Source organism: Falco peregrinus, chromosome 6, assembly GCF_023634155.1.
Source record: "Falco peregrinus isolate bFalPer1 chromosome 6, bFalPer1.pri, whole genome shotgun sequence".
NCBI classification, from domain to species: Eukaryota; Metazoa; Chordata; class Aves; order Falconiformes; family Falconidae; genus Falco; species Falco peregrinus.
The window spans coordinates 68,888,947-68,913,793 of NC_073726.1; the positions used below are offsets into that span (position 1 = coordinate 68,888,947).

The 24,847-nt window shown below is 49.3% G+C and overlaps 2 protein-coding genes across 2 annotated transcripts in view; one reads left to right on the forward strand and one right to left on the reverse strand.

Annotated features, from left to right (window-relative positions):
- The window catches only part of B4GALNT3 (beta-1,4-N-acetyl-galactosaminyltransferase 3), a 70,111-nt gene extending 49,869 nt beyond the window's left edge, over nucleotides 1-20,242 (forward strand). The window contains exons 6-20 of the mRNA XM_055809055.1: nucleotides 475-575; nucleotides 927-994; nucleotides 1,545-1,623; nucleotides 2,065-2,131; nucleotides 3,897-4,040; nucleotides 4,455-4,564; nucleotides 5,461-5,561; nucleotides 6,798-6,874; nucleotides 7,425-8,433; nucleotides 9,995-10,293; nucleotides 10,681-10,834; nucleotides 11,590-11,662; nucleotides 12,128-12,281; nucleotides 13,028-13,154; nucleotides 13,942-20,242. Coding sequence (XP_055665030.1) covers nucleotides 475-575; nucleotides 927-994; nucleotides 1,545-1,623; nucleotides 2,065-2,131; nucleotides 3,897-4,040; nucleotides 4,455-4,564; nucleotides 5,461-5,561; nucleotides 6,798-6,874; nucleotides 7,425-8,433; nucleotides 9,995-10,293; nucleotides 10,681-10,834; nucleotides 11,590-11,662; nucleotides 12,128-12,281; nucleotides 13,028-13,154; nucleotides 13,942-14,050 — 2,672 coding nt within the window. The 3' untranslated portion in view covers nucleotides 14,051-20,242. The remainder of the gene's footprint in view (nucleotides 1-474; nucleotides 576-926; nucleotides 995-1,544; nucleotides 1,624-2,064; nucleotides 2,132-3,896; nucleotides 4,041-4,454; nucleotides 4,565-5,460; nucleotides 5,562-6,797; nucleotides 6,875-7,424; nucleotides 8,434-9,994; nucleotides 10,294-10,680; nucleotides 10,835-11,589; nucleotides 11,663-12,127; nucleotides 12,282-13,027; nucleotides 13,155-13,941) is intronic.
- A 160-nt stretch (nucleotides 20,243-20,402) lies between these two features.
- NINJ2 (ninjurin 2) overlaps nucleotides 20,403-24,847 on the reverse strand; it is a 49,763-nt gene continuing 45,318 nt past the window's right edge. Inside the window, exons 2-4 of the mRNA XM_005241763.3 lie at nucleotides 23,168-23,399; nucleotides 21,616-21,800; nucleotides 20,403-20,732 (exon numbers count right to left, since the gene is read on the reverse strand). Of these exons, the coding sequence (XP_005241820.2) occupies nucleotides 21,637-21,800; nucleotides 23,168-23,399 (396 nt within the window). The 3' untranslated portion in view covers nucleotides 20,403-20,732; nucleotides 21,616-21,636. The remainder of the gene's footprint in view (nucleotides 20,733-21,615; nucleotides 21,801-23,167; nucleotides 23,400-24,847) is intronic.

Sequence of the window (24,847 nt, forward strand, 5' to 3'; positions counted from 1 at the left end):
TGCTTCTGCCCGGAGCAGCCTGCTAGCACTCACCCACGTCTCCTGGTCCCCTGGCCCTCATCTGCCATTCCTGTAACTCCAGCCAGAACAGTGACACATAAGCACCTCTGTCTCCTTTTGTGGCTCCATGTGCATGTTCCTCCATCCAAACACGCTTTTCACACAAAAATTTGCTCTGAAAATAAAGGAGGGGGCAGGGAGACGTCGCATGTACTTCTTAGCTTTCCAGGTTAGATGTCAGGTGATGCCAGTGCCAGAGGGATAATGAACCAGTTGTATCTGTAAAGTTTTGTTTTCAATCACAGCAGAGTTAGAGAATTCAGAGAGGTTCCAAGGGGTGGGGGTGGTAATAACAAAAGGGAAGGTATAGTCTCACCAGGAAAAATAGTGAAGACAGCATTTCACAGGAGCAGAATTCATTCTGTGCACAAGCCTTACCTCAGAGCCCTGCTTACTCCCTCCATCTCTCGACAGGGGAGTTTCAGTTTGCCATTGCTGCGGATGACAATGCTGAGTTCTGGCTGAGTCCAGATGAAAAGACCTCTGGTCTCCAGCTGCTGGCCAGTGTAGGCAAGGTACAGTGCATGCTGCATGGCTTCTTCCATCAAGACTTTAATGTTTCCTTGGGGATGGAGACCCCTTACATACTTCCTTGGGCTGCTCAAGTTACTTTTTCTTCCAACTACAGACACCACCATCATAGATGCCACATGGGTATGACATGACATACCTTAAGCCAGTTACGTATTGATAGTGCTGTTGGAAGCCCCACGTTCATGACTAAGGGATTTAGGTCTGTCCATGGGTTATGGATCTCACAGACAACTTACCAGGAAGAATAGCTCAATTTTCCCTCTTTGTCACTCCCAACACAGTAACTGGGGAAGAAACTAATCTGAATTAGAGCATTTTCTGTCTCTTCACAGACAGGGAAGGAGTGGACTGCGCCAGGGGAGTTTGGAAAGTTTCACAGCCAACAGTCAAAGATGGTGAGGTGAGTGAGCAGAGCCCCTCGCTCCCAGCCACCTCTGCACATGGTCAGGAAATCACAAGAGCAGGAATAAAGAGCCCAGGCTTGTTCTGAAGAACTTAGCAGTATAGAGAAAGGGATTAGTCTGGGGTATTGCCAAAGCTGAAGTGACACATCCACATCTGTGCCAGTTGCTTTGCTGATTTATTGCAGGAATGCAACACTAAGTTTTTCTTCCCTGGAGGAAGCAGCCACCAGCAGATCCAGACTCTATCTGAACTGTATCCCAAGCTTCCTGCCTTGGAACAGGCCAGGTTTCCTGGAGGCAAAAGCCAACAGGCAAGACTGAAAGGGGGTTATTCAGAATTAACTGAGAAGGGTCTGGAACACTCCAGGTGCACCAGAGAAGCTACCTATCTCACTGTCAGCATCTGGATTTTCTTGGCAGTCCTAACCCCGCTCACCCTGAGAATTAGGTTGTTCCATGGGTGGGGTTGCTCTCTGCTCATTGTTTGCTGACAAGCTAAGAAATGTTCCTTAATGCTTTTGGTGACAGACACCTTGTTCTTCACAGGTTGTCAGCTGCAGGCAGGTACTATTTTGAGGTGCTGCACAAGCAGGATGACAAAGGAACAGACCATGTGGAAGTAGCAGTGAGTCTGTGCAAATGGCTGTGCTGTATATGCGTCCCTGCAGAGCTCAGGAATGACATTTGTAACAATTTCCCTCCTTTGCCAACCCCCAGCTCCTCTTTGCATGAGATGTATCTGATCCCTTCCAGAGCCCTTACCTACTTCTGTGTGGGATAGTCCTGGCCACATGTCAGGCCCCTTTCCTCTGCTTGCTTGGGATAGTTCTGCCCTCTCCGGGCTCTTGTTGCAGCTCTTTGTCCTTTCCTGCTTTGGATGTGCCCTGGGGGATCTCAGCTCATTCCCAGTTTTTTGCTGCTAGGTAAACTCGGTCAGGGTAAGGAGAAAGCAGAAGCTGTGAGCCAATCTGGTGAAAAAGCATCTTGTGCCTGTTCCTTTTGTTCAGTCTCAGATAACTCCATAAGCAGTAATTTTAACACATTTTAATGTGTTCCTCTGTTCCAGTGGAGACTGAACGACCCAGAAGCGAAGTTCAAAGTCATTGACTCCCAATACCTCTCGCTTTTTTCTAGTAAGTATCTTTACCACAGGTTTCCCTGAGCATCTCCCCATGCTTCCAAAAGGTATCAGCGGCATTGCACCATCAGTCATAGTCTAGCCAGGCAAATACCATGTGTACAAATCATCACAGGAAAGAAGTGGAGACAGGTCAGGAGAGAGACCTCTGGGCGAGACTGTGACTCATTATTAAATATAGGAGAGTTGGACATAGAATTGGAACGTTATTTCAGGGAAATCTAAAGGCAGCAAGAAGGGGCAGAAAGTAGAGTCTGCAAGGGTGAGAACTGTTCCAGATGTGAAAGTAACATGGGATGGAGGTTACTCACAGAGAGAAAGAGGGGACTTGAGGCCCATAACACGGGAGCTGTGGGGATGCGCTGGCAGCTGGACACAACCGGGGAGAAGGGGCCTCTGTGGCTTTTCCAGAAGGTTTCACTCTGGGTGCTGGACACAATGGGATACACTAGTGATACTGGGGGATGCTGCTTTCTTCTGTCAGTCAGCCTCGGGTGTCTTCAGGTTGCTACTGGATTGCAGCAAGAACATCAGCCCAATCCCTCCTGTTTTTTAAACCCTTCTTAGTGCATCAAGCGATGCCTTTTTCAGTTAAGGAGCTTCTTAGTCCTGGTTACCCTTATTTAGCTTTGTCAGCATCACTTTCTTTTGTCAGCATTCCCTCTTCCCATATCTACCACTCTCGCCTTCCAACATCTCTGGCCTTTTTTCCATGCCAACACTTTTGCCTCTAGAAGACTCACTGATGTAGTTGAGACATCTGTTTGCCGTGTCTTGAACTGCAGCCTGCTGCTGTATTTTCTGAAATGAGGACTAGGCTTTCTGATAGGTCTTCTGTCCCCATCCTTTTTCCTTCTGCTCTTTTCTTCTTATTAATTCCCTGTAGAAGGGAAGACTCAAATCCCAGAAGATCCCTTTGCAGTGAGGTACAGTGCTGCAGTCTCATCTTTGTCTGGCACCTTCTGCCCAAACGGTGTTTCCCTCTTCCGTATCAGCACGTGGCTGTTTCACGTGTCATCCCATTCCTTCTGGGTTCCCGTGTTGTTCAGTCCCCAAAAGTTGCTAACAGTAACTCGTGCCCTTGGCAGTGTGCTGCCTTTCCCTCCTGGATATTTATTGTTACCCTTATCTCAGAGTGAGATCGTGGAGATAGAAAGTCCTTTGGCAGCGACACCCAAGAAGAAACATAACCAACACCCAGTCTTGAGTTTAAACTTCCCATTGCTTACTGGCTTACTGTTGGGTCACTGTTCCCCAGCTGGAGTACCATCCTTGGCCACCAAAGGCCTCGCCCCAGGGTCCTGATCCTTTTCCAGTCCGGGAGAAAGCTCTGCTCCTCAGGTTTCTCCTCCCATTCATCTTTTCTATCTCCTTTTAAAGTACATTTAGTACTAATTCAGAAGCGTCCAGTAATTCCTGCCAGCATGGGGCTTCTTCAGCATACCACTGCTGGTGTGTCCAAGGCAGGAGGTCATTTTCCTCCATTCCTCATCACTGCGTTTATTTTCTTTCGGCGGTAGCCATGTTCCTACCCACAGCTTTTGTGTTTCCAGCTTTCTGAGTCAAAGCCTTTCCTTCCCACAGTGTCTTTGCAGTGAAGCTCTGGATCAGCACCATTTAGGCGTTGCTACGCCAGAGACAGCATTAGTGCCGTGGATGCAATGCCATTTGGAAAGGGCTGAACACTGGACAGGGGTGCTTACTGAGACAGGGGATGAATTAGCCCTTCCTCCCCCTTCTGTTGTCTCTCTGGTTTGTAGATGAGACGCTTTTAAAGATGGATGAGGTTGGGCATATCCCACAGACGCTGGCCAGTCACACGAGCCGTCGGGCTGACAGCACAGGCAGCAAGGCACACCCAGCTGACATGTTGAAGCCTGACCCCCGGGACACTCTTTACAAAGGTAAGACTTGCAAAGCGGTCGAGGAGGTAGCTGCAGCCTGTCACAGCACGTGCAGTAGCACAGCTGAGAAAGATTGCCCTCCTACACCACGGTTATCAAAGGCCACACTTTTTTTCTCCCCAGTCAGAAGAGAGGGGCAGCATACAATATCAGTCACGGTAGGAGACAAAGCACAAACTAAACCCAGCTCCTCTTTCTTGGCATCCATCTCACACAACATCCCCAGGCATAATACTTACATGTAAGTGCTGTAGAGGAATGTAAAGAAATGAGCTGTGCAAGATAGTTTGCTTTATGTTTCTGTTAGTATTTCATGTGCATAAGTGGAAACCAGGCACAGAAGCAGCTAAGCTGGTGCGTTGGTTGCAGCAGGGCTCCCCCAGCAACGCTTGCCTACGTGTTTCTTCTTCTCAGTGCCTCTGCTCAGCAAGTCTCGTGTGCGCCGAGCCTTGCCGGACTGCCCGTACAAGCCCAGCTACCTGGTGAATGGATTTCCTCTGCAGCGCTACCAGGGACTCCAGTTTGTAAGTTTTATTCCTTAAGCAGGTGCTTGCCCAAGGGAACACAAGGAGGAAAGAGGGAGACCCCATTAACCACGGGGACCTCTCCACTGATCTGAAGCTCCTGGGCAGATTTGACTGTGTGTCCCAGTACATGCCAAAGGGCAATACCAAGAAAAGGGAGATGCTCACAGGTCTCACTGGGGTACAAGTGTGTGTGTGTGTGTGTGTCTTACAGAGCCCCTTGGACCTCAAACCAGAAAGCTGAGCTTGCCTTCACACAGAGCCTCACAAAGGCCAAGGATTTTATTCTCCACAGGGTGAACTGTAGTCTGTGTGAACTACTAAAGCCCCTGACAAGCTTAAAACTAGTCTTGAGGCCGAGCTCACATTTGTGGGGCATGCGACATACCAGGGATTAATCCCCTGCATAGCAGAGCAGGCTCTGAGGTCTGCTGGGGACAGGTCACCTGCATGGTTTGCCCTCCCTGGATGCCAGTGCAAGCCAGCATTCCCCAGGGGGCTCACAGCCAGGGCAGCCCCAGCTCCCTCAGCTTTGCCTGGAGGTCTCCCCACACGCTTCCTTGGCTCCTGTGATCCCCTGCACCTCTTCAGGAGGACTTGCCCACCTCTGCCCCAGCTAGTTCTTGCTCTGTTAGAGGACTTAAATGCACAATTACAGAGGTGGACAAACAGATGGCGAGAGAAAGAGAAAAAGGCACACCCATGCACACATCCTAGCATGCTTCCTTCTTTTTTCAGTTCTTGCACTCTGCTGCTGGGTGCCTTGGAGAAGCAAATAGTAAGCAACCCCTGCTCCCTCAAAAGAACTTGTCACCCTGCAGCTGTGTCTTGGTCACCTTGTGACTGATATGCGGCATTTATGAGGATTTTACTGTGTTTTCCTTGTTTCTTCCCAGGTTCATTTATCCTTTGTTTACCCGAATGATTACAGCCGCCTGAGCCACATGGAGAAAGACAACAAATGCTTCTATCAGGAAAACCCTTATTACTTGGAAAGGTAGGATGCTGCAAATGTGGGTTTCTAGCAGGGGGGGAGGAGATGATTTGAAGGCTGGAATTGAGGTGGAATTTCATACTCACTTCTGTAGGACTCTCTTAAATATCCCCTAAGCCTTGCAAAACATTAAGCATTTAGTTTCTTTCAATAACTTAGGCTTCCTTTAAGTGAAACTACATTTAGGTCTCAAGGGGAAGCTGCCATGCTTCTCTTGCTCTATTAACCCAGTAGCTGAGTCAGAGCATGTTTGTTCCATTACATCAGGGATCCAGCAGCTGGAGCCTCCTGATGGCTGTCACTGTGAAAACCAAACCGTGCTCACCACCAGGCATCTCTTTGGGGAAAGAAATGCATGTTGTTCATCTTTTTACTGGGGTCCAGCTCCCAGCGGTGGCCCTGTGAGGGAGCCATCACTCGTGTCTTCCCCCGTGCAACAGGCAGACACCTTGTGTGAACACTCTGCTCTGTTTGGGAGGACTTGTTTGCAGGATAAGGAGAGCCACTTTTCCAATGAGATAACTGGTGGTGGCTTCCCCATGCTCAGGATCTTCTTCCTCCTCCAGGACTATTTTGAGGGCTGGAACAACACACCGTATTGTAGGTTTGGGAGGGAACTCCTGGGACTGGGGTTCATAGTGAAGGGTGGAGAAGGTGGCTGCCATGGTCTGGAAGGTGCTACTCAGGTTTATTGCTTTGGTAATTATTTTGTAGTGTGATAGGATTTGGGAACTAGGGGGCCCATTTTGCTTGGCTTCAGTGCACATGGAGGAAAACAGTCCTGGAAATCCCTCCCAAAAGCTTGAAGCATAGGCATATGAGGACAGCACACACACAGTGGTGGTATGAGAGAAGAGAGGGAGTTCATTGCAATTGCCTGCCTTGGCTGCTTTTGCAGCATGATGACTTGTGTTGGTGAGCGCTACATCGTAAGCAAGCTTTAAGGGAGGCTAAAGAAGTGTTTCAGGGTACTTATACTGGGATTTCCTCCTGCACTTACGAGAAAATACCGGAGAGGCTTGAGGTGATGAGCAAGGTAAATGGGTGTCTTTGACGGTGCAGAGTAAGATCTGATTGCACAAAGATATGAAAGATGGTGATGGTGATAGGAAAAGGAGGATCTAGAGATGCTGGGTAGATGTATAATAATGGACCATCACCTCTGAAGCAGTGGCCGTAATTTATTTGGAGAGGGAAAAGTAGCTTTCATCCAACTCGTGTTTTGCCCTTCCCTCTCAGATTTGGATTTTACAAGTACATGAAAATGGATCAGCCAGAGAAGAGCCTGGACTCTGGAGAAAATATAGACCAGCCAGGTAGGGGCCCTAATGTCAGAGCCTGGAGGATCCTTTTACCTGTCATTTTCGTGTGTGATTTTCCAGCACCAGCTTAAAGAAGCTGTTGACTTTCCGTACAAAGGAGGTCACAGCCATTCCCTGCCAGATTGCTGTGGTTGGGAGATTTTTGCTGCCAATTCCACATCTCTTAAGGGCAGGCTGGGAAGTCACCAAACAGTGGCCAATACCAGCAAAAATGTGGGCAGAAGCAACGGAGCCAAAGGTGTGCGGCATGGCAGCTTATACTTACACCTGCCCTGCAAAGCTGTGGCCAGACAAACAGCTAAAGGCAAAGCCAGACACCTCCACAGCGTCTGGCAGTGCTGGCTCATAGGGTGCTGAGGAGGTAGGTACCAGCAAGAGCACAGTGCCTGTGTGTGAGAGCATCCCTGTCCCTCTCACCCACTCAGCAGGAGAGGCAATGCTGAGGTGAGGTGAGAGTAGCTGCCCCCAGCAGGGTGGGTGCCTGGGTCAGGATGGGGAAGGCTGCGGGTGGGTGCCAGAGGTGTAACTGCAGTTACTCCCGCAGGCTCCCAGGAGGGGAACCTGGACGACCTGCAGTATGCGGAGCAGGACATGGAGGATACCAGTCCCCCCAAGCGCCCCAGCACAGGGAGAGCAAAGCTGGCAGGCAACGATCCCAGCAGCGTGGTGGGCAGCGATAACGTTCGTGAGGACTATTCCTTCCGGGAGCGCCGTCGGCTCCTCTCGGTGGTGGATGGTGGTGTAGGAGAGGGGCTACGGAGGAGAAGGACAAAGAGGTCTGGTGTCAAATCAGCCACACTGGTGTCTGCCAACCAAAGCCTTAGCCAGGCTGCCCTAGAGGGGAAGCCAATAATGAAGAGACCCCGTTTAAAAGCTGGTGTCAAAGACAACTCCAGGAGCCCTCCACAGCACGCCAGGGTCATCCAGGGGAGAGCGCCTGTTAAAAAGGCAAACCCTCCTTCTAGGACCATGTCTCAAAGGCAGCAGCCTCTCGGAGGCCCTAGGGACTCAGGGGTCACAATTCCCAAAAGGATGAGACCTCGAGGAGACCTGAGCACCGCTAAGGATGGGCTGCAGCCAGCAGGCACCGTGCCAGCCAGGAAAGGAGGCCCAGTGTCTGGCAAAGCTGCTGGGCGCACAGTGAGCGCTGCCAGCCCCGGCCCGCAGCCTGGGCTGCCGCAGTGGCTGAACCAAGTGGAGTCCTACATTGCTGAGCAGAAGGCGGACAATGGTGAGGACGTGGGCAAAGGAGAGGCACAGGTGGCATCTCCTGTGCAGGGCAAGTCTGGACCTGTGCCAGCAGAAGAAGAAGAGGAAGAGGCAGATGGGGAACCAGAGGAGGAAGATGAAGAGGATTTCGATTACGTACCAGTGTTCGACCAGGCGGTGAAGTGGGAGCAGACCTTCAGCATGAGCAACCTGGACTTCCATATGCTGCGTACAGACTGGATTGACCTGAAATGCAACACGTCAGGAAACTTGCTGCTAAGAGAAAGGGAAGCCCTGGAAGTCACACGTGTCTTCTTGAAGAAGCTCAACCAAAGGACGAAAGGGTAAGGCACAGTGTAAAAACCAAGGGGCGGTGTCCCAGAGCTGGTATACGATGCTGCACGGGGAATACCTGTTGTGTAAGGAGCTAGTGGGAATCAGAGGGTAAACTAGATGTGGAAAATAAAGACTTCAGGCAAGGATTCTGTGTAGAAACCCAGGCTTTAAATACCTCTTTTGGCTGAGAAATGGGAGTTGTTGGGCACCAGACCATGTCTGGGGGCTGAATATTGCCCTCCAGCAGCTGGTGGCAGTAAACATGAAAGATTGGAGGTTTTCATCGAGCTGGCATCACTGGCCTTTTGCTGGCTTGGGTAGGTGTTGAGTGCACATATGAGCATTTTATCAGCAGGAGATTAAGAAACCCTGCTGATATGAAGTAGGACTGGAGCTCCTTGTGCTTGTGCTTTGATGTTTGCCACATCTCAACTTGTGAATCACTTGGGACATAGGACCAGAAAGGACTTACCAGATACTGTGGATCAGTACACTGACCTGAGAGACAACCAAGTACCCTACACTGTTAGCTGAATGTGTGCACCTCCTTCTTAAAACTAGCTAGATTTCTGCATCGTAGTACTGATTTGGGAAGATGTTTCAGCTCCTCACTTCTTTGATGACCCACTGGAGATCAGCTTTTGCTGGTACTCTGTTTTTACATGGTCTTGATATAGTTTTCTTTCTTCTCAAGACACCATCTTCATTGCCTTTGTGGCAAACAGATGTACCTTCTCTGAGCCTCTAGAAGCCAAACAATCCAACTCCTGGCCCTTCTGTTGAGATGGCCTCAATTTCCATAATTTTCCTATCTGTTGTTCTCCATGCAGGTTTCAGTTTGAGTTAGTTTTCCTGTATATAAGTGACCATTGTCCTGCATGTTTTATAGAATGGGTCTTATTAGTTCCCAATCCCTGCTGGAAGTAGTTCTAATGCTACATCTTAAGATCACATTTGTTTTTTCAGGGTCACATCAGTCACAGTCACAATGTGACTGATCAGTACATACGCGCTTTTCTCAGTATTTTTAACTGATGAGCGTCCATTTTGCAGCAGAAACTCTTGTTACGATCTGAAAGGCCACGACCTGGCATTTCATCCTGTTTTGGCCATTCTGAACCTACAGCTCACCCCACTTTTTACTGTATGATTGCTCAGTCCAGCTCCGTGTTTCTGGCTGATCAGCTGCTATGAGCCAAATTCACTAGCCCAAACATACTCCTTGTGCCAAGACCATTGTAGGAGGTGTTGAATACACTCACTATTACCAGCCCTACGATCATTCAGACACATTTGTTATTTTCTGTGTCACCTTCATTTCGTTTCCCTTGCCAGCTATTTTCTCTTGGATGGAATCCCAGGTCTAATCCCACATGCTTGTGGATTTAGGAAGCAGGTGCTAAAGCTTCCCATGGGACTTCGGAAGCAGTGTGGCAAAGCAGGGGGAAGCAGGGGACAAAAAGGTTTGCGCTAGCTGGGAGGAAAGAGCCTAGCAGAGCTGAATGGGCTGGAGGTGGGAAAGGGGCTGGTGTATGGGGAACATGCCCACCCCAGCTGTATCTCCTGCAGGCGGTTCCAGCTGCGGCGTATCGTGAACGTGGAGAAACGGCAGGACCGCATGCGGGGCAGCCGCTACCTGCTGGAGCTGGAGCTGCTGGAGCAGGGAGAGCGGCTCGTCCGCTTCTCCGAGTATGTCTTTGCACGGGGCTGGCAGGGCATTGGTGGCGAGGAGGAGGAGGAGAGGAAGATGAGGAACCTGGCATGGGGTCGCCGGCGGCACCTGATGGCTGTGGCAAATGAGCCAGAGCTGTGCTGGCCCCAAGGCTTTTCCTGGAACCACCGTGCTATGGTTCACTTCGTGGTGCCAGGTAAGGGGGACCTGCCTCCCTGGGACATGGAGGGATGGCACGGTGGGCAGTTCCCGTGAAGGGCAGTCCTGAACAGTGGGGCTGGGCCAGCCTCAACCGTCTTGTTTGGGTCACTTCCAACTTCTATTCGGTCCAAGTTAAACCCCCTCAGAAACATGACAGGGCCCAACCTCCTATGGCTTATAAGCGCAAAGAAAACTCCTGTCAGGGAAAGAACCCACACTGATTTCTGGGCATTTTTGTCCAGGTTTTCAGCCTGGGCCCATTTCAGCATCCCTGCAAGGTTAGCAGGGTTTGAGGGGAGGCAAGAAGCCTTGCCTATTGAGAAGCCACACCATTTTTGAAATAAGTTTTGCTTTGATTCTCTCCCTCTTACAATACAACCAGTGAAAAACCAGGCACGTTGGGTGCTGCAGTTCATCTCTGACATGGAAGAGCTGTTCCGAGTCACTAAGGATCCATACTTCAACATCATTATCACAGACTACAGCAGCGATGACATGGATGTAGAGAAGGCTCTGAAAAGGTCTGCTTTGCACAGGTGAGAGTACTGCTTGGTCATGAAAAGCTGCTACCTGCACGTGCCTGCAAACACAGCATATCTGCCCGTCTCCGTGTATTGACCAGCCACAGCCTCCTGCAGCTGGAAACCCAACGATAACATCCATCCAGACCTTGCACATAGACATGAATATATTGTTGTTATAATGTACATGGACATATACTGCATATAATAGTGGTATAAAACTGTAAGGCGATACTTGTTGTAGTCATCCATCCAGATGTGCCTCTTTTCTCCTGGCTTTTGGTCAAGTTTGCCAGAGAGAAGAGAAAGCAAGTCTCAACAGTGATGGGGCAAGGGGACGGCAGAGTAGACAAGCAAGCTGTGAGAAATGGGACAGAGAGAGTGGAGGCCTCTGGGGACTCTGCTTGCTGGAGTAACTCTCTGGCTTACTCTACTCTGATCTGAACCATCCTTGGCTGGTCATTTCCTTTATGTGCCAGGGGTTCCCAGTAACAGGTCTAGTCCTAGGATAGAGCTGGACTAGAGATGAGAAGACTTTTGCCAGGGACTGCCCTATCCTTGCTGCACAGGGGGAAGACCCTCAGGGCACACTGGGAACGGGAGCACTACTGAGCTTGCGCACTCACACAGCAAAGGCTTTCCTCCTCGAGAGGGTGCACGGCTGCAAGGGCAGCTCCACAGCGTGATGCCTGCGGTGTACCACTCCAGTGCTGCTTTCTGTGCTTGCCAGCATGCGTGCACTGAACTTCTCTTTCCCATCTGACCCTCAGCTATCGATACTTGAAGCTGACAGGAAATTTTGAGCGTTCTGCTGGGCTGCAGGCGGGGATAGACCTCGTGACGGTAAGCCTGTGGAGGGCTTTGGGGTGGACAGGGAATTTTTTTGTACGTGTCTGGCTCTGCCTCTGCCTTTCATACACTGGTTTTTAGGGAAGAGAATAGCCTAGCAGACCAGAGCAAATGTAGGTGTGTTTCCTGTCCCTCCAGAGTAAGGGTCTCCCCCTTTATTCTGAGGAGCCAGTTCTTTTTTTGTGGGTTCTTGGTCCACTTGCTGGGACTATCAGACAGGAGGGAAATCAGCAGTAGCAGCTTTGTGATACTGGTTCTGCCAGGTCATAGTCATAGTATTTCATACCCATCGTTGAATAGCCACTCAATGGCCTTTTTGCCAGCCCTTAGGGTCTCAGTTTCTGATACAGCAATGAATGGCTCTTTAATTCAACTCCCATATCTCTGTCTTCCTGCCCCTCAAGAAAGACTTACATAAAGTCAACCTATTTTTTTCCCAACCGGCGTGGTTGGTTCCAGGACCCACACAGCATCATTTTCCTGTGTGACCTCCACATCCACTTCCCAGCTGGAGTCATTGATTCAATCCGGAAGCACTGCGTGGAAGGCAAGATGGCCTTTGCACCCATGGTCATGAGGCTGCACTGTGGCATGTCCCCACAGTGGCCTGACGGTAAGAGGGAGTGGAGCCTTTTTGGCTCAGACCCTGGGGAACGGGGAAAGAAGGAGGGTGCCTGCCACCTCTAGATTTGTTCCTCTGGTGCTATTGAGACCTGGCACTTAAGGTACTTCCAGGGCCGCTAGGTGAGAGTGCATTTGAGATGGAATGGGGTTTAACAGTGTCAGGTTTTTGGAATCTGAGATCAGATTGCTAGCAGAGCCCTTTATATGACATTTCTCCTGGTCATTTCCTGGGGCTCCCTATGGATTAGAGGAATTTGGAAAACCCCACCTTTACTCCTTTCTGTCCCTTTCTCTCTTTTCTTAGGGGCTACAGCTTGTCCTGAGGAGAGCAGCTGGTAGCCCAGGGGTGAGGGAAGCCAGCCCAAGTCAGGGGGAGGAAAGTGGCACCGACCATCTGAGTAGGATTTCCTGTAGACAGAGGTGGCCATCCTGAGCCACCCAGGCACAGGGACGACCCTTTGAAGCTGGGGCAGTCCAGGTACATTAGGTACTCCGCTGCCAGACAGGGGATGTGAGAGGCTCTGCTAACAAGTTCACAGGACAGCCCATGCTGTCTGTCTGCAAGCCTTTTTCACTTCCCAAGGCTTTAATATGGTTGGCTCTGCCTTGGTGCTGTTGACTCTCTGGTGTCAACATCGTGCTAAAACTAGCTTGAGTCTCACTCCAGCAGCCCTGCTGGAGTCATCAGTGGTTCAAAGTGCCAACATACCTGTGTGTCTTTTGTGCTGTCCTCAGGCTACTGGGAGGTGAATGGGTTTGGTCTCCTGGGCATATACAAGTCTGACCTGGACAAGATTGGAGGCATGAACACAAAAGAATTTCGGGACCGCTGGGGAGGAGAGGACTGGGAACTGCTGGACAGGTAGGCATCCATTGTCATCATTCATTTGCGGAGGGGAAACCCATTAGGTTCTGGAGGACCAATGGCCAGGGGACTGGGGATCTGAGGAGACTGAGGTGACTAATGCCACCATAAGTTTAGTCAGCGAGGGAGAGTCTCTGAGCATGTCCTGACCTCAAACCTAGTAGGCGAGTGGACAGCAAGAGCTGTTTCCTGGTGCCTCCCAGCCACGCTGCTGGCTGGCCACGGGCAGCTCAGGCGCTGGTGCTCGTGAAGACTTTGCCCTCTTCAAGCAGTGCGGTGCACAGTGGGTCCAGTTTGGGTCCCTCAGACTTCCCGTACGACTTACAGCAATTATGCAGAAGAGCGACTGTCAGAGAGACATTTAAAGATCACAAGGTACAGTTGCAATTTCTGAGAGGTTTATGATGAGGGATCTCTGCTGTACAAATCCTCCGTCTCTGGGTTTATAGTTCTACGGTTTGGGGCCTGTCCTGTCTTTTCTGTCAGATGACTGCAGAAAAGACTAGCATCCTGAACAATCCCATGTTGCCAACTGTCTTTCCTCCTAGCCTGGCATCTGCAGGACGCTCCTGACCAGTCCTGCTCCAAAGGGTTCACAAGCGTTCAGCAGGTGTCATTAGATGCCTGTTTAGGCATGTGAGATACCCCTGAGCTATTCTGGACTCTCTGGTTTGATTGCAGTCTCTTGACAACAGCACAACTTAACACAGATTTCCTGGGGCTGAGCCCCCCAGTATCTGTGTGATCAAGTTTTCCCTAAGTCTGCCCTTCTCCTTTCTGCTAGGATCCTGCAGGCCGGGCTGGAGGTGGAGCGTCTCTCCCTGAGAAACTTTTTCCACTGGTTTCACTCGAAGCGGGGCATGTGGAACCGGCGCCAGCTGAAGACCCTGTAGCCTTCAACCCCAAAGCTGCTCGGCAGCACTGTCCACCATCTCGTCTTGACGTGCACTTTATCGAGGCACCCAGCCGAGCACACAAACTCTTCCTCTGCCTCCAGAGCCCTCTGATGGGATGGCACAGCCGAGGAAGGGATGGTCAGGCTAAGGGAGCGGGAGCTTCTCTTGTGAGCCATTGTATCCGAGACGTGGGATCCGTGTCTTGCTGGGAAGGCATGTGGGCGAGACGTCAACACGTGAAGCAACCAACTTGTGTTTCCTGCCATGCAGTCTGGCGGATGGTGCAGTGGGAGAGGTGCCATGTGTCCCACCCGTTGAGTCTTGCGTGGTGCAAACCAAACAAACACAAATCCCAGCTAAGCCCAGAATGCTTTATTTAGAGTAACACAGCTTCTCTTTCAATACCTGAATGAAAAAAAGATAAAAAAACCCAACCTTTCCCTTTTCCCCTCCTTCTCCCTCTCTCTGGTATCTGTGCCTTTGGACAAGGGACCAAAGTAAGTTCTCTGAACTGTGTTGTGTCCGCATGCCCATGTGCTGACCCAAGCAAACCTGGATGTGGAGGAGCTGATAGGCACTTTAGGCTGCTGGTGCTTAGACGTTTCTCTGTGCTTTTCACTTTAGTAATTTTTAAAAACTGTGCTCATATTCAGTGAATTATGGGCCATGGATGGAGATGCAAGTACACTTCCCTTATGAGAGCCACGTTTGCCTGCAGCTGGGTGAGGTGGCAGGGGTTGATGTTACAACTCCACCTAAATTATTGATCCACTGCCTGAGGATAGTGGAGGGGTTATACAGAGAAGCTAGGAGGGCATCTCAGGAGGAATTTTGCAGCCTTATATGACAGACATGTGTGTTTGTCCTAACAATATCAGGGAAACCCTAGCAGGGAAGAAGTGGCAATATTTTATTAGTTGAAATATTGTTGTTTTGTCAGAAAAAAGAGGAGACAGAGTATTCTGCTCTCTAAATCCTGTACATTTATGCATCATCTAAAGGTTAATTTAATAAGTTATGGCCTCACAGTTATGTCTTGTCATAGTTTGACTTTTATGTAAAGAGCAGGCTTCTTGATTGAAGAACCAGCACAGCTGTTGGTGCTTCATCGCCGGAACAGCCCTGGGAGCTCTGGCCCAGTACGGAGGAGGTGTCCTCAGGCCTTAGCACGTGCACTGGGTGCAGAGAACAGCAAGGACAGAAGAAGATTGAGTGAGTAAAAGGATGGGCAGACCCATGCTGGCATTGACCCAAGAACTGTGGGAAGAGCCCCTGTCCACACCTGGCCTGATGCTACAGGGAATTCTCATCCCCTAAAACTCCTGTTAATGTAAGGCAAGATTTTTTACCCCTGTAACCATTTTACAAGACTACAGAAAGTCAGAAATCCCAGCACAATCAGTGCCCTGCACTGGAGCTTCAGTGTCCACATACCTTGCTGAAAAGGCTGCTACCAGTCTCAAGCTTCAAGGGAGAGCATGACATAGGATGCTGCTCACGGCACCTGGCTCTGTGCGGAGTTGCTGAGAAGTGAGTAACGGAGGTATGCAGGATACAAGCAATGCTGACATGCTATTAGACTTGTTTGTGTTTTGTGCTGATAGAGTGGATGCCATTTCAGAATAGGCATTCGTTTATTAATTCTGTGGTGCTTGACAAGTCCATCAGATTGCACTATTGCAGTAGAAAACTGAACGTGCAAGTTCTGGCACGTGAGATAGAAATCTTGTCAAATCATCTGCTTGCCTCAGTCTGGGTTTTGTGACTGATGGAGTCCGAAAAAGTCAACTAGATTTCAGGAAGTTCTACTGTGCAGTGTGCAGCTGTGGTGAGAAGTGAAGAAACGGCTGTGTCTCTGGAGCCTGTGACAGAATGCAGACACTGAGTATCTCAGAAGAGGCAGCCTTAGCCTTTTGCCCAAGCCAGAGCAGTCTTTTTGTTGAGAAAAAGTACGTTACCCATGTGGAGACTAAATGAAACACTGCAGCTGGGGCAAGAGGGAAGAGGATGACAACAGTCAACACTATTATTTCTTTTTAGATGTGTCATAGGAGTTGAGGAGGCCAAAGCCCTGTGATGCAATGTTGCAATAAGCTCTGCTTCTGCCTGGAATGTGCAGTGTCAGTCATGCTCTCGGTGCCTGTTGGAGCCTGTGCTTCATGCAAACACAGGCACAACCCCGCGAGTGTGCAGGTGAGCTGCTCTCCAGGCTTTGGGACTGCGCCTCCGCAGCCTGTCTGGGCTAGCTCTGTCACGCAATCCCTGTGGAATGGGGAGAGGCTGGCAGGGAGTGTGAGCACTGAGACATGGTAAGGCGTTAGCAGGACCCAGCTGTTTGGCCCCATCGAGCAGAGAAAGGCGTGATGCCCATTTTGCAGATGGAGAACTGGTAGATTCAATGGTGGCCCTTATGTCATGCACAGGAAGGATGGGTTATTTGTACCATGTGCTTTCACATCTGGCTTCAATGTGGTCTGCAGCACCTAAAGTTAGCAACTGGTGTTCATCTGCAGACTCTGGAAAGAATTAGGTGCATCCAGAAGGTAGCTCACTTGGCTTAAATGATATGAGTAACTCTTCCTCCTCACCAAAGAGCATAGTCAGCAAAGAGTGAACTGGAAAGGAGGGTGCAGCCCTCACTCCAGCACTGCCAGGGGAATGTGAGGATTTCACCTTCTTCCTTCCTTCATGCCTTGTAACCCAGGCCAGTGGCAAGCAGGACTGGTTACCTGGTGAAGACTCCTTGGTGGACATGTAAGGAGTTAGTAGGTTTCAGCCTAGTTTCCTGATGGCCAGTGAATCCACTGTCAAAGTTGCCACCACGAATATCTTTCCCTTTCTAGCACAGTGAGGATTTTTAGTTGGTATTTAAGCATTGCGGTAGTAAATGTGATTAATACTAATTGGCATTAGTTGGCAGCCTCCATGGAGGAGCATGGAGGGAGCCCATGGGGGCAAAAGCTGTCTTCCAGCCTGCATGCTCAGAAGCTGTTGTGAGTTGTAGGGAGAGAAGGGGCTACACGCTCCTCGACTTGCCAGCCAGCAGCAAGTCTTGCAGAAGCGGCACCGGGCTTTGCTCTGAGGCTGCAGCCCCTCTTCCAAACCAACCGCAGTTTTTCTCCCCAGACAGAGTCATGAAGAGGGAGGGAGCAGGGAGCATGGCAGGAGCAGGTAGTCCCGCAGCCATGCAGTGAAAGGATGTGGTCATCCAGGGCAGTGGCCAGGCCACTGCGGTCCCTGATCGCCAGGTGTTTTGCCACATCATTAAGTGTTGCGTGGCACACACTGCTGCTGCGAGGAGGGCTCATCCCTGGGTCCAGCACAGCTTCTGAAGAGCAAAAGGGAACGTGGCTTTGCCGTGGCCAGGAAGCTGACTTCCCCCCCAGCAGTCAACCTCATTTCTGTTACTGGGATCTTTTTAGGAGCCTGAGTTTGCGGTGAAGTCTGCCCCACGTTTCTGGCTTTCGTGCACATCCTGGCTATGTCCTGCCTTGATGGCAGGAGGAAATCAGTTGCATGGGATTTCCTGTGCAGCAGGCAGGCAGGCAGGCAGGAGGGAGCTGGGGACAGCTGGGGAAGCGATGGGCCATGCTGCAGAAGAGACTTTTCCTGGGGCAGGATGTGGCCAGGCTGGGACCCCGGGCCCCCAGGCACAGGTTGCACGGCAAGGGGGCTCTACCTACAAATGCCGATACCATCTTCAGGACCGAATTGTGGGGCTGAGGATTGTTTTGCAGATCAGCAAGGGAAATGTAGAAGGGCTAGCTTTTATTCTGAGAGAAATGTATTGTGTGAAAATTATGGTGTGACTTGTTTTGTCCTTGTCTTTAATGTTTGCCTAGTATGAACATCTCGCCTCTCCTCATCGCCTACAAATGTCTGAAGTTGTTTTTTAGATACCGATGCCTTGTGTTAAAAATCTTAATAGTACCTTTGAACTATCTGCCTTAAAGTGGGTCTGTGCCTTCAAGACAACTCCTGGGCCACCTCTCTGTCGGAGCTGGGGGTTACACTGATTCTCCTTCATGTTTTATAAATACATTGTCTTTCTACAAGAGCTGAGTTCCATCCGTGTGTTTGTTACACCCATGTCACAGGCATTAGAAACCAAATGTTGCTCCTCTGGCTTCATATGACCAAAGGTGTAGGCAATACCAGAGAGACAGGTCACTCTCTGCCCCAGCCAGTGAGAGCTGTGCTGCAGGTGGTGGGTAGGTGATGCAGTGAGCAAGGGTAGCCAGGAGCGAGGTTCATTTCAGTCCCCACTGGGGCTGTAGGAAGTGGGATGGCAACAAAACAGTTTTTCTCGTGTCTTCCTGGGTTCATGTGAAACAAGGTAGAAACATTGGACAAATAAGTGTCCCTGCAAAGCACAAGTGCGATGTGATCATAGAGAATGCAGAGGAAAAAATGGTCTCTCTCACAAGCAGGGGACGATTCCTGGAGAAGACCACAGGTGAGAGCCTAGACCTGAGCTCAGTACTTGGGACGACCTGCACAAATGGGAGGTCAGCTTTCATGGCAGCTGCTTATTTACATTCAAATTTGGCCCCTTTTTGCTTCAGATGTGCCTCCTCTCAGTATAAAAAGCTTGGCAGGAATGGGACTCAGACATGGCGAGGGAAGAAGGCAGCCAAGGTTGCTAATGAGTCTGCTTCCATTATAATGAGAAACTGTTATTAAAGGTGATGGAGGGGGAAAGCATTCCAGCGCACTGCCGGCACTCTGCTCTCCTGGGCTGGGCGACGGGAATCCCTCTCTGATCAGGCAGCCCTGTGTGCCACTGTACCTGACCTGGCAGCTCTCTGAGATGATGATGTTGAAGTCTGGTAATGAAATTCCCCTCACTGCTTCTTTCCCGGCTGAAACTTTTCTTTTTTTCTCTCTCTTTACATTCAGTCATCAATGCTAATTGCTTTGCCTCCTGCTCTGTGAAACAATGAGTCACAGGATTTGGGATCTGCACATGGGGTGTGTAATTTTTTACCTTTTCATGAACCCAGCTGGCCAGTAGTGGCTGAAATCCCTTAGCTGGTGGTTTTGTGTTGGCTAGAACTAGTTTTGCAGCCTCTACAGTGAAGCCTTGTCCTAGAGGAGAGTAGAATAATGGAGGCTTCCCAGAAACATTCACCCCTGTTTGCTGTCGGCCTCAGCAGAGACTGAGGACCCACAAAAGCAGCAAACGCGGTGTCACTCCAGACCCGCCATCCCCCAGACAAAGGGGAGGATGGGACTTTACCTGCTTCACCAAACAGATCCCAGACTGTGCGCAGGTTTGCTGATTTAAATTCTGGTAAATATGCAACTGGCATTTTCCACCCTACTCTTTCTATGCAACTTTCCTTCAGCTGCAAAAAAGCTGCTGTCATTTGCAGCTAATAGCTGATGCTGGCCCATAGCCTTTGCCCACAAGATCATCCACACCCTCTCCAGAAAAAAGCACCACCCATGACTTACACAGAAATTTAGTTCTTTAAAGTCAAATGAAACCTGCCTGTATCTGGGTTTTTTAAGTGTCAGACACTCCAGTAGCTCTTGAAGACCAGTATGTGGACATTTTTGTAACATTTCTTTCTCAGAGGTGGCAAGAGTATACAAAATGAAAAATCCATGTTGAATTCTAATTCTGCTGTACAATGAAGAAAATAATAGTCAGAAGAGCATGCCATTATTTAAATAGGCTTACACCAGGCTATTAAAATATCAAATTTTTGGCACGATTACAGAGTTACAAAATCTAGGATAAAAAATTTTTACTCTTTCAAAAAAAATCTGAAAAATCATTACTTCAAAGACTTTTTTTTTTTTATGGAAACAAATGGTTCTAGTACAAGAGAGTTCCCAGCATTGTCAATATAAAAATGATATATTTAAAAACATTTGTGGTAGTGATAGACCTTAAATTATAATGGTGATTTTTTAAATAAAGTGATAAACTATGCACCTGTCATTTCTTATTGTGACAATAAGTCTAGAGTGGTCTTCCTATGTATAATGTTTCTTCCTTTTTTACTAAATATTGTCAGGCTATTCTGACATCATTCCTGATAGGTCCCTGGCGATGACTTCAGACTTTAACAGCTATTTTCTGTCATTGTTAATTTTCCAATGCCGAAAATATCTGATTGTTTTCTTAACTGTGTTGCCTTTAATTTTAAACAACTAGGAAAACATTTGAACTGGTTTTAGCCTCATTAACATACACACGCTTTTCTATCCTTCCATAAGAACTTTTGTTTGTTTGTTTGAAAAATCCATTCCAACATTTTGGAAGTAAACTATTAAATAGCATTGCTTTAAGTATAGCAACTTATGCTTGAGACAAAAAAGCTGGACTTTTCTTGTTTATTTAGCCTACAAAGTAAATCATTCAATCTTCTTTACAAAATGTGCCAATACTGAATATGTGAAGCAGGCAACTAAAATAAGAGTTAAGATTTACAGAACTGTGCTTTGAAATTGTATACCTGCTGCTGTTCCTGCAGCTTTCTCTAGCAAAGTATGCTCTAGCTTTGAAAGGGACTGTTTTCACTCTGTCGGAACTGCAAAAGCCTTACACAGTGAGGGGCCGGTATACCATAACATGCACATGGTTTTGGAAGTTTAACTCAATTCTCTGGATTTGTCGATGGGCTCCTGCTGAGGTCAGACTTTCCCCACCAGCCATGCTGCTCACATCCTGCAGGGAAGACAAGAAATGCCAGTAAGGTTGCAGCAGGGTCCTCCACACTGCAAGGGCAGAGTGGAGCTGTCACGGCATACCAGGTCACTCAGCACCGCGGCCACCCCTATGGGTGTGGGGTCCTGCTCTTCAGCACTTGCACCCTTTCAGATCCCAAGCCAGCTGTGTTGTTATAGACGCTTGGCTTTTGCATCCTCCCTCATTGTATCATGTGTCCATCAAGCTTTCTTGCTGCCTCTTGCCCCAGTATATAGCATTTAAACTATGTTTACATGTTGCAGGTCATGTAAGCAAGAGATGTGAACTTTGCTTCTTGACCTAAAGCACTTTTAACCTAAGAACATGTCATTGCCTCATTGACCTGACATGGGAACCCAAGCATTTGGTTGGACTCTTACTCACAAAAGTATGTCTTGAAAATAAGAGGTTCTTAAAATGGCCCTTGCCAAACCACACTGGCTGTGAAGAGCTCTTTCATCCCCACCTTGCCAGCACCATCCTTTTCTTCTGCACAGATAATGCTGCCATCTTTGGATACCTCCCAGAACACACCTAGTTTTCTTTCCCAAATTTAGCTCCCATCCACAACTGCCATCTACCTAGCACAAGGTCTGCAGCCTTCTGAAAACCACTTGCAGCTGATAAATCCCAGTAGTTGGGATGTTTGGTATTCTTGCTTTAAAGACCAAGCAAGGAGAAGTCCTCCTCTGAGGGAGTTTGTTCAGTGGCCCCAGAAGCTCATGGGACAACAACGTGCCGCTGGAAAGGCTTTGTTAATTTGTGCAGTTTCGCCTTCTCCTTCTCCACCTTGCAATGGTGTTTTCTGAGACTGAGAGCCCTTCCAGGGGCTGGCAGTGATGGGAACTCACCCCTTCCTTACCTGACCCCATTGCCCCATGACTTAGTAAGGTCGAAAATTCCTGGTAGGATAGAGGCCGGTCTTCTGCACCCCAAAGGCTGTGATGAAGATGTTGAGGATGACTGTGATAAAGATGAGAGCTGTGGCAGCGTTGTTGAGTATATTCAGGCGGGGTTGCTTTGCAACATCATTCAGGTTCAAACGAGCTGTGCGATACAGTGCAAAAAGAAAGGGAGATTTTTAGCTTGACTCCAAGTCCCCCAGACCCTGCAAGCCTTCCCTGCCTGGCAGATGTCCATGGTGCCCCCAGGCAGTGCAGCCACAAAGCTGAGGGAATAATCCCAGGAACCTTACAGGGGCCATAGCTTGCCCTAGGCTGATGTACAAGGACAGAGCAGAGGAAAACGTCTTTTTTTATGTCATGTCTTTGCTTTGCCATGGAGGTTCCATGGCCTTCCAACGGGCCAACCCAGAATAGCCAAATTACTGCTGCATGCTAGCCAGGCATGTGCTGTGTGACCCCCCCCCCCCCCCCCCCCCCCCCACTGCATGGCCATGGGACATGGCAAGGGATGGCTGGGTGACATGGGGCACAAGGTCAGGAACATTGTGCTAGAGTTGGGAGGCCAGTTCTTCCTTGATGCCCAGATCTCACATATGTGCTGACACAGCTATCAACCCCCTCCTCACCCCCCGGGCCAAGAAGTATCTGGGTACATGAATGGGATCAGCTGTAGCTGATGGGCCTTGATCAGTTCAGACACGGGAACACCCTGGGTTACCGGGGCTGTCTGGCCAATGAGCCATGCAGATGGCAGCCTTGTGGCTTCCTGCCCTCAGTTGCAGTCCCCTGTCCCCCTTCTCCTCACAGCTGGCTCCAGCCACCGTGGCTGCCACCAGGAAAGGCTGTGCCATGTGGGGCAGGGGAACAAACACATCACAGGACTTCCTGTAGCCTGCCATCCTGCGTCTCACATAAAAATCCACAGAGGATATACAGGAAAAGTCAGTGTCCTGCAGACTTTTAATACTGGGCATGTGATGGAGGCTGAAAATTGCAACTGCTGTATTAGATGGAGCACTGGGCAAGCCTGTCTGAAATGCTGATGTTAATGTACTGTCAGTATAGCACTAGGAGAACTGTGGGACTGGTTTAATGTGAGATGAATATAGGGAACACCTCTGCCTAAATTATTATGTCTTCAGCTTGAGTGAGGTGAAAGCTAAAATGTAGTATCTGCAGGAAATGCATGAAGGGGCACATTACAGGATGGGCAGCAAGAGGCCCAAAAACCAGCTCTATCCCTACAACAGGGATTCAGCAGTGGGGAATTGAAGGACGTGTAGTGCTCAGAGCTGTTGACCAAGAGAAAAAAACCAGCACACTCACCACTTTGAAAAGCAGTGACACAGACCTCCCCACCACCCATGTCAAGCTGTCCTCAGTTCTCCCACAGCCCTGGTTGGAGCTAGGGGGAATGATTTGGGGGAAGAGGCTTCTCCTTTCCATCCCCATACCAGCCAAGCCATGGGGTGCCCTGCGAAGTTGCACATGCTTTGGTGACCACCTTACCAGTGATGATGAGGAGAATCCCTATCATCACCTGGAAGAAGAGGGAGATGCTGATCAGCACGATGAGGGTGGTGTAGTACTGGAAGGATGTCCCCTGCTCCAGCACCGCTTTGAGCTGCGTGACGTTTGCCATGAACAGTGCCACGTCCAGCATGCTCTCTGCCACGCTCTTCTTCGTTGCGTAGTGGTTGATGTTCATCGGCCCGTTAATCCGGAGCTGAGGATTCACGCCCTGGGGAGACAGGAGAAACTGCGTGAACTGGTGCAATTGCTAAGCTGACAGACTCATCCGTGCTTCTAGAAAGCCTGGGAAAGAGTCAGAGTTGCGTGTTTTAAAAGTGTAGAGAGTGCCCACGTTCCCCTCACAGTTGCCTCATGATATTAATAGGCACAAGACACTTGTGGTGATCAAGAGGTCAGCAAGGTTAGAAAAATCCTGGTTATTTTTATGGAAAACAAACTTGTCCAAAGTTACAATAATGTAGATTACCCAGAGCCAGGGATTTTGCAAGGAATATTAAATTCTCTTTCCTTCAGGGCACAGACAAGCCTTACACTTACAGGGGATTAGATCTTCCATTTGGGTCATGTGTTCAAAGGCCAGTTCTGTTTAATATCTTTATCAATGATCTGGATGAGGAGATTGAGTGCACCTCAGTAAGTCTGCAGATGAGACCAGGTTGGGATGAGCTGCTTGAGGGCAGGAAGGCTCTGCAGGAGGATCTGGACAAGCTGGATCAGTGGGCTGAGGCCAATTGTATGAGGTTCACCAAGGCTCAGTGCTGGGTCCTGCACTTGGGTCACAACAACCCCACAGAGCACTACAGGCTGGGGCAGAGAGGCTGGAAAGCTGCCTGGTGGGAAAGGACCTGGGGGTGCTGGTCAGCAGCTGAACATGAGCCAGCAGTGTGCCCAGGTGGCCAAGGAGGCCAACAGCATCCTGGCTTGGATCAGAAGAACTAATGTGTCCAGCAGGACAAGGGGAGTGATTGTCCCCCTGTACTTGGCACTGGTGGGGCCAAACCTTGAATGCTGTGTTCAGCATTGGGCCCCTCACTACAAGAAAGACATTGAGGTGCTGGAGCATGTCCTGAGATGGGCAACGGAGCTGATGAAGGGTCTGGAGCACAAGGCCTATGAGGAGCGGCTGAGGGAACTGGGTTTTTTTAGTCTGGAGAACAGGAGGCTCAGGGGGGACCTTATTGCTCTCTACAACTACCTGAAGGGAGACTGTAATGAGGTGGGTGTTGGTCTCTTCTCCCAGGTTACAATCAATAGGACAAGAGGAAATGGCCTCAAATTGCACCAGGGGAGGTTTAGATTGGATATTAGGAAAAAATTCTTCACTGAAAGGGTTGTGAAGCATTGGGACAGGCTGCCCAGGGACGTGGTTGAGTCACCATCCCTAGATGTATTTAAAAGACGTGTAGATGTGGCACTTAGGGACATTTTTTGTGGTGGACTTGGCAGTGCTATGTTAACAGTTGGACTTCACTATCTTAAAGGTCTTTTCCAGCCTAAACAATTCTATGATCCTATGACTGTCAGTGGCTGGGCTTTATATCTTCTCCGAAGACTTTTTGCTGGCTACTGCTTTAGACAAGATGCTAGAGCAGATGGGACAGCCCACATTTTTGTTTCTGAAACCAGGAACACTATTTCTTCAAAACATCAGGCACT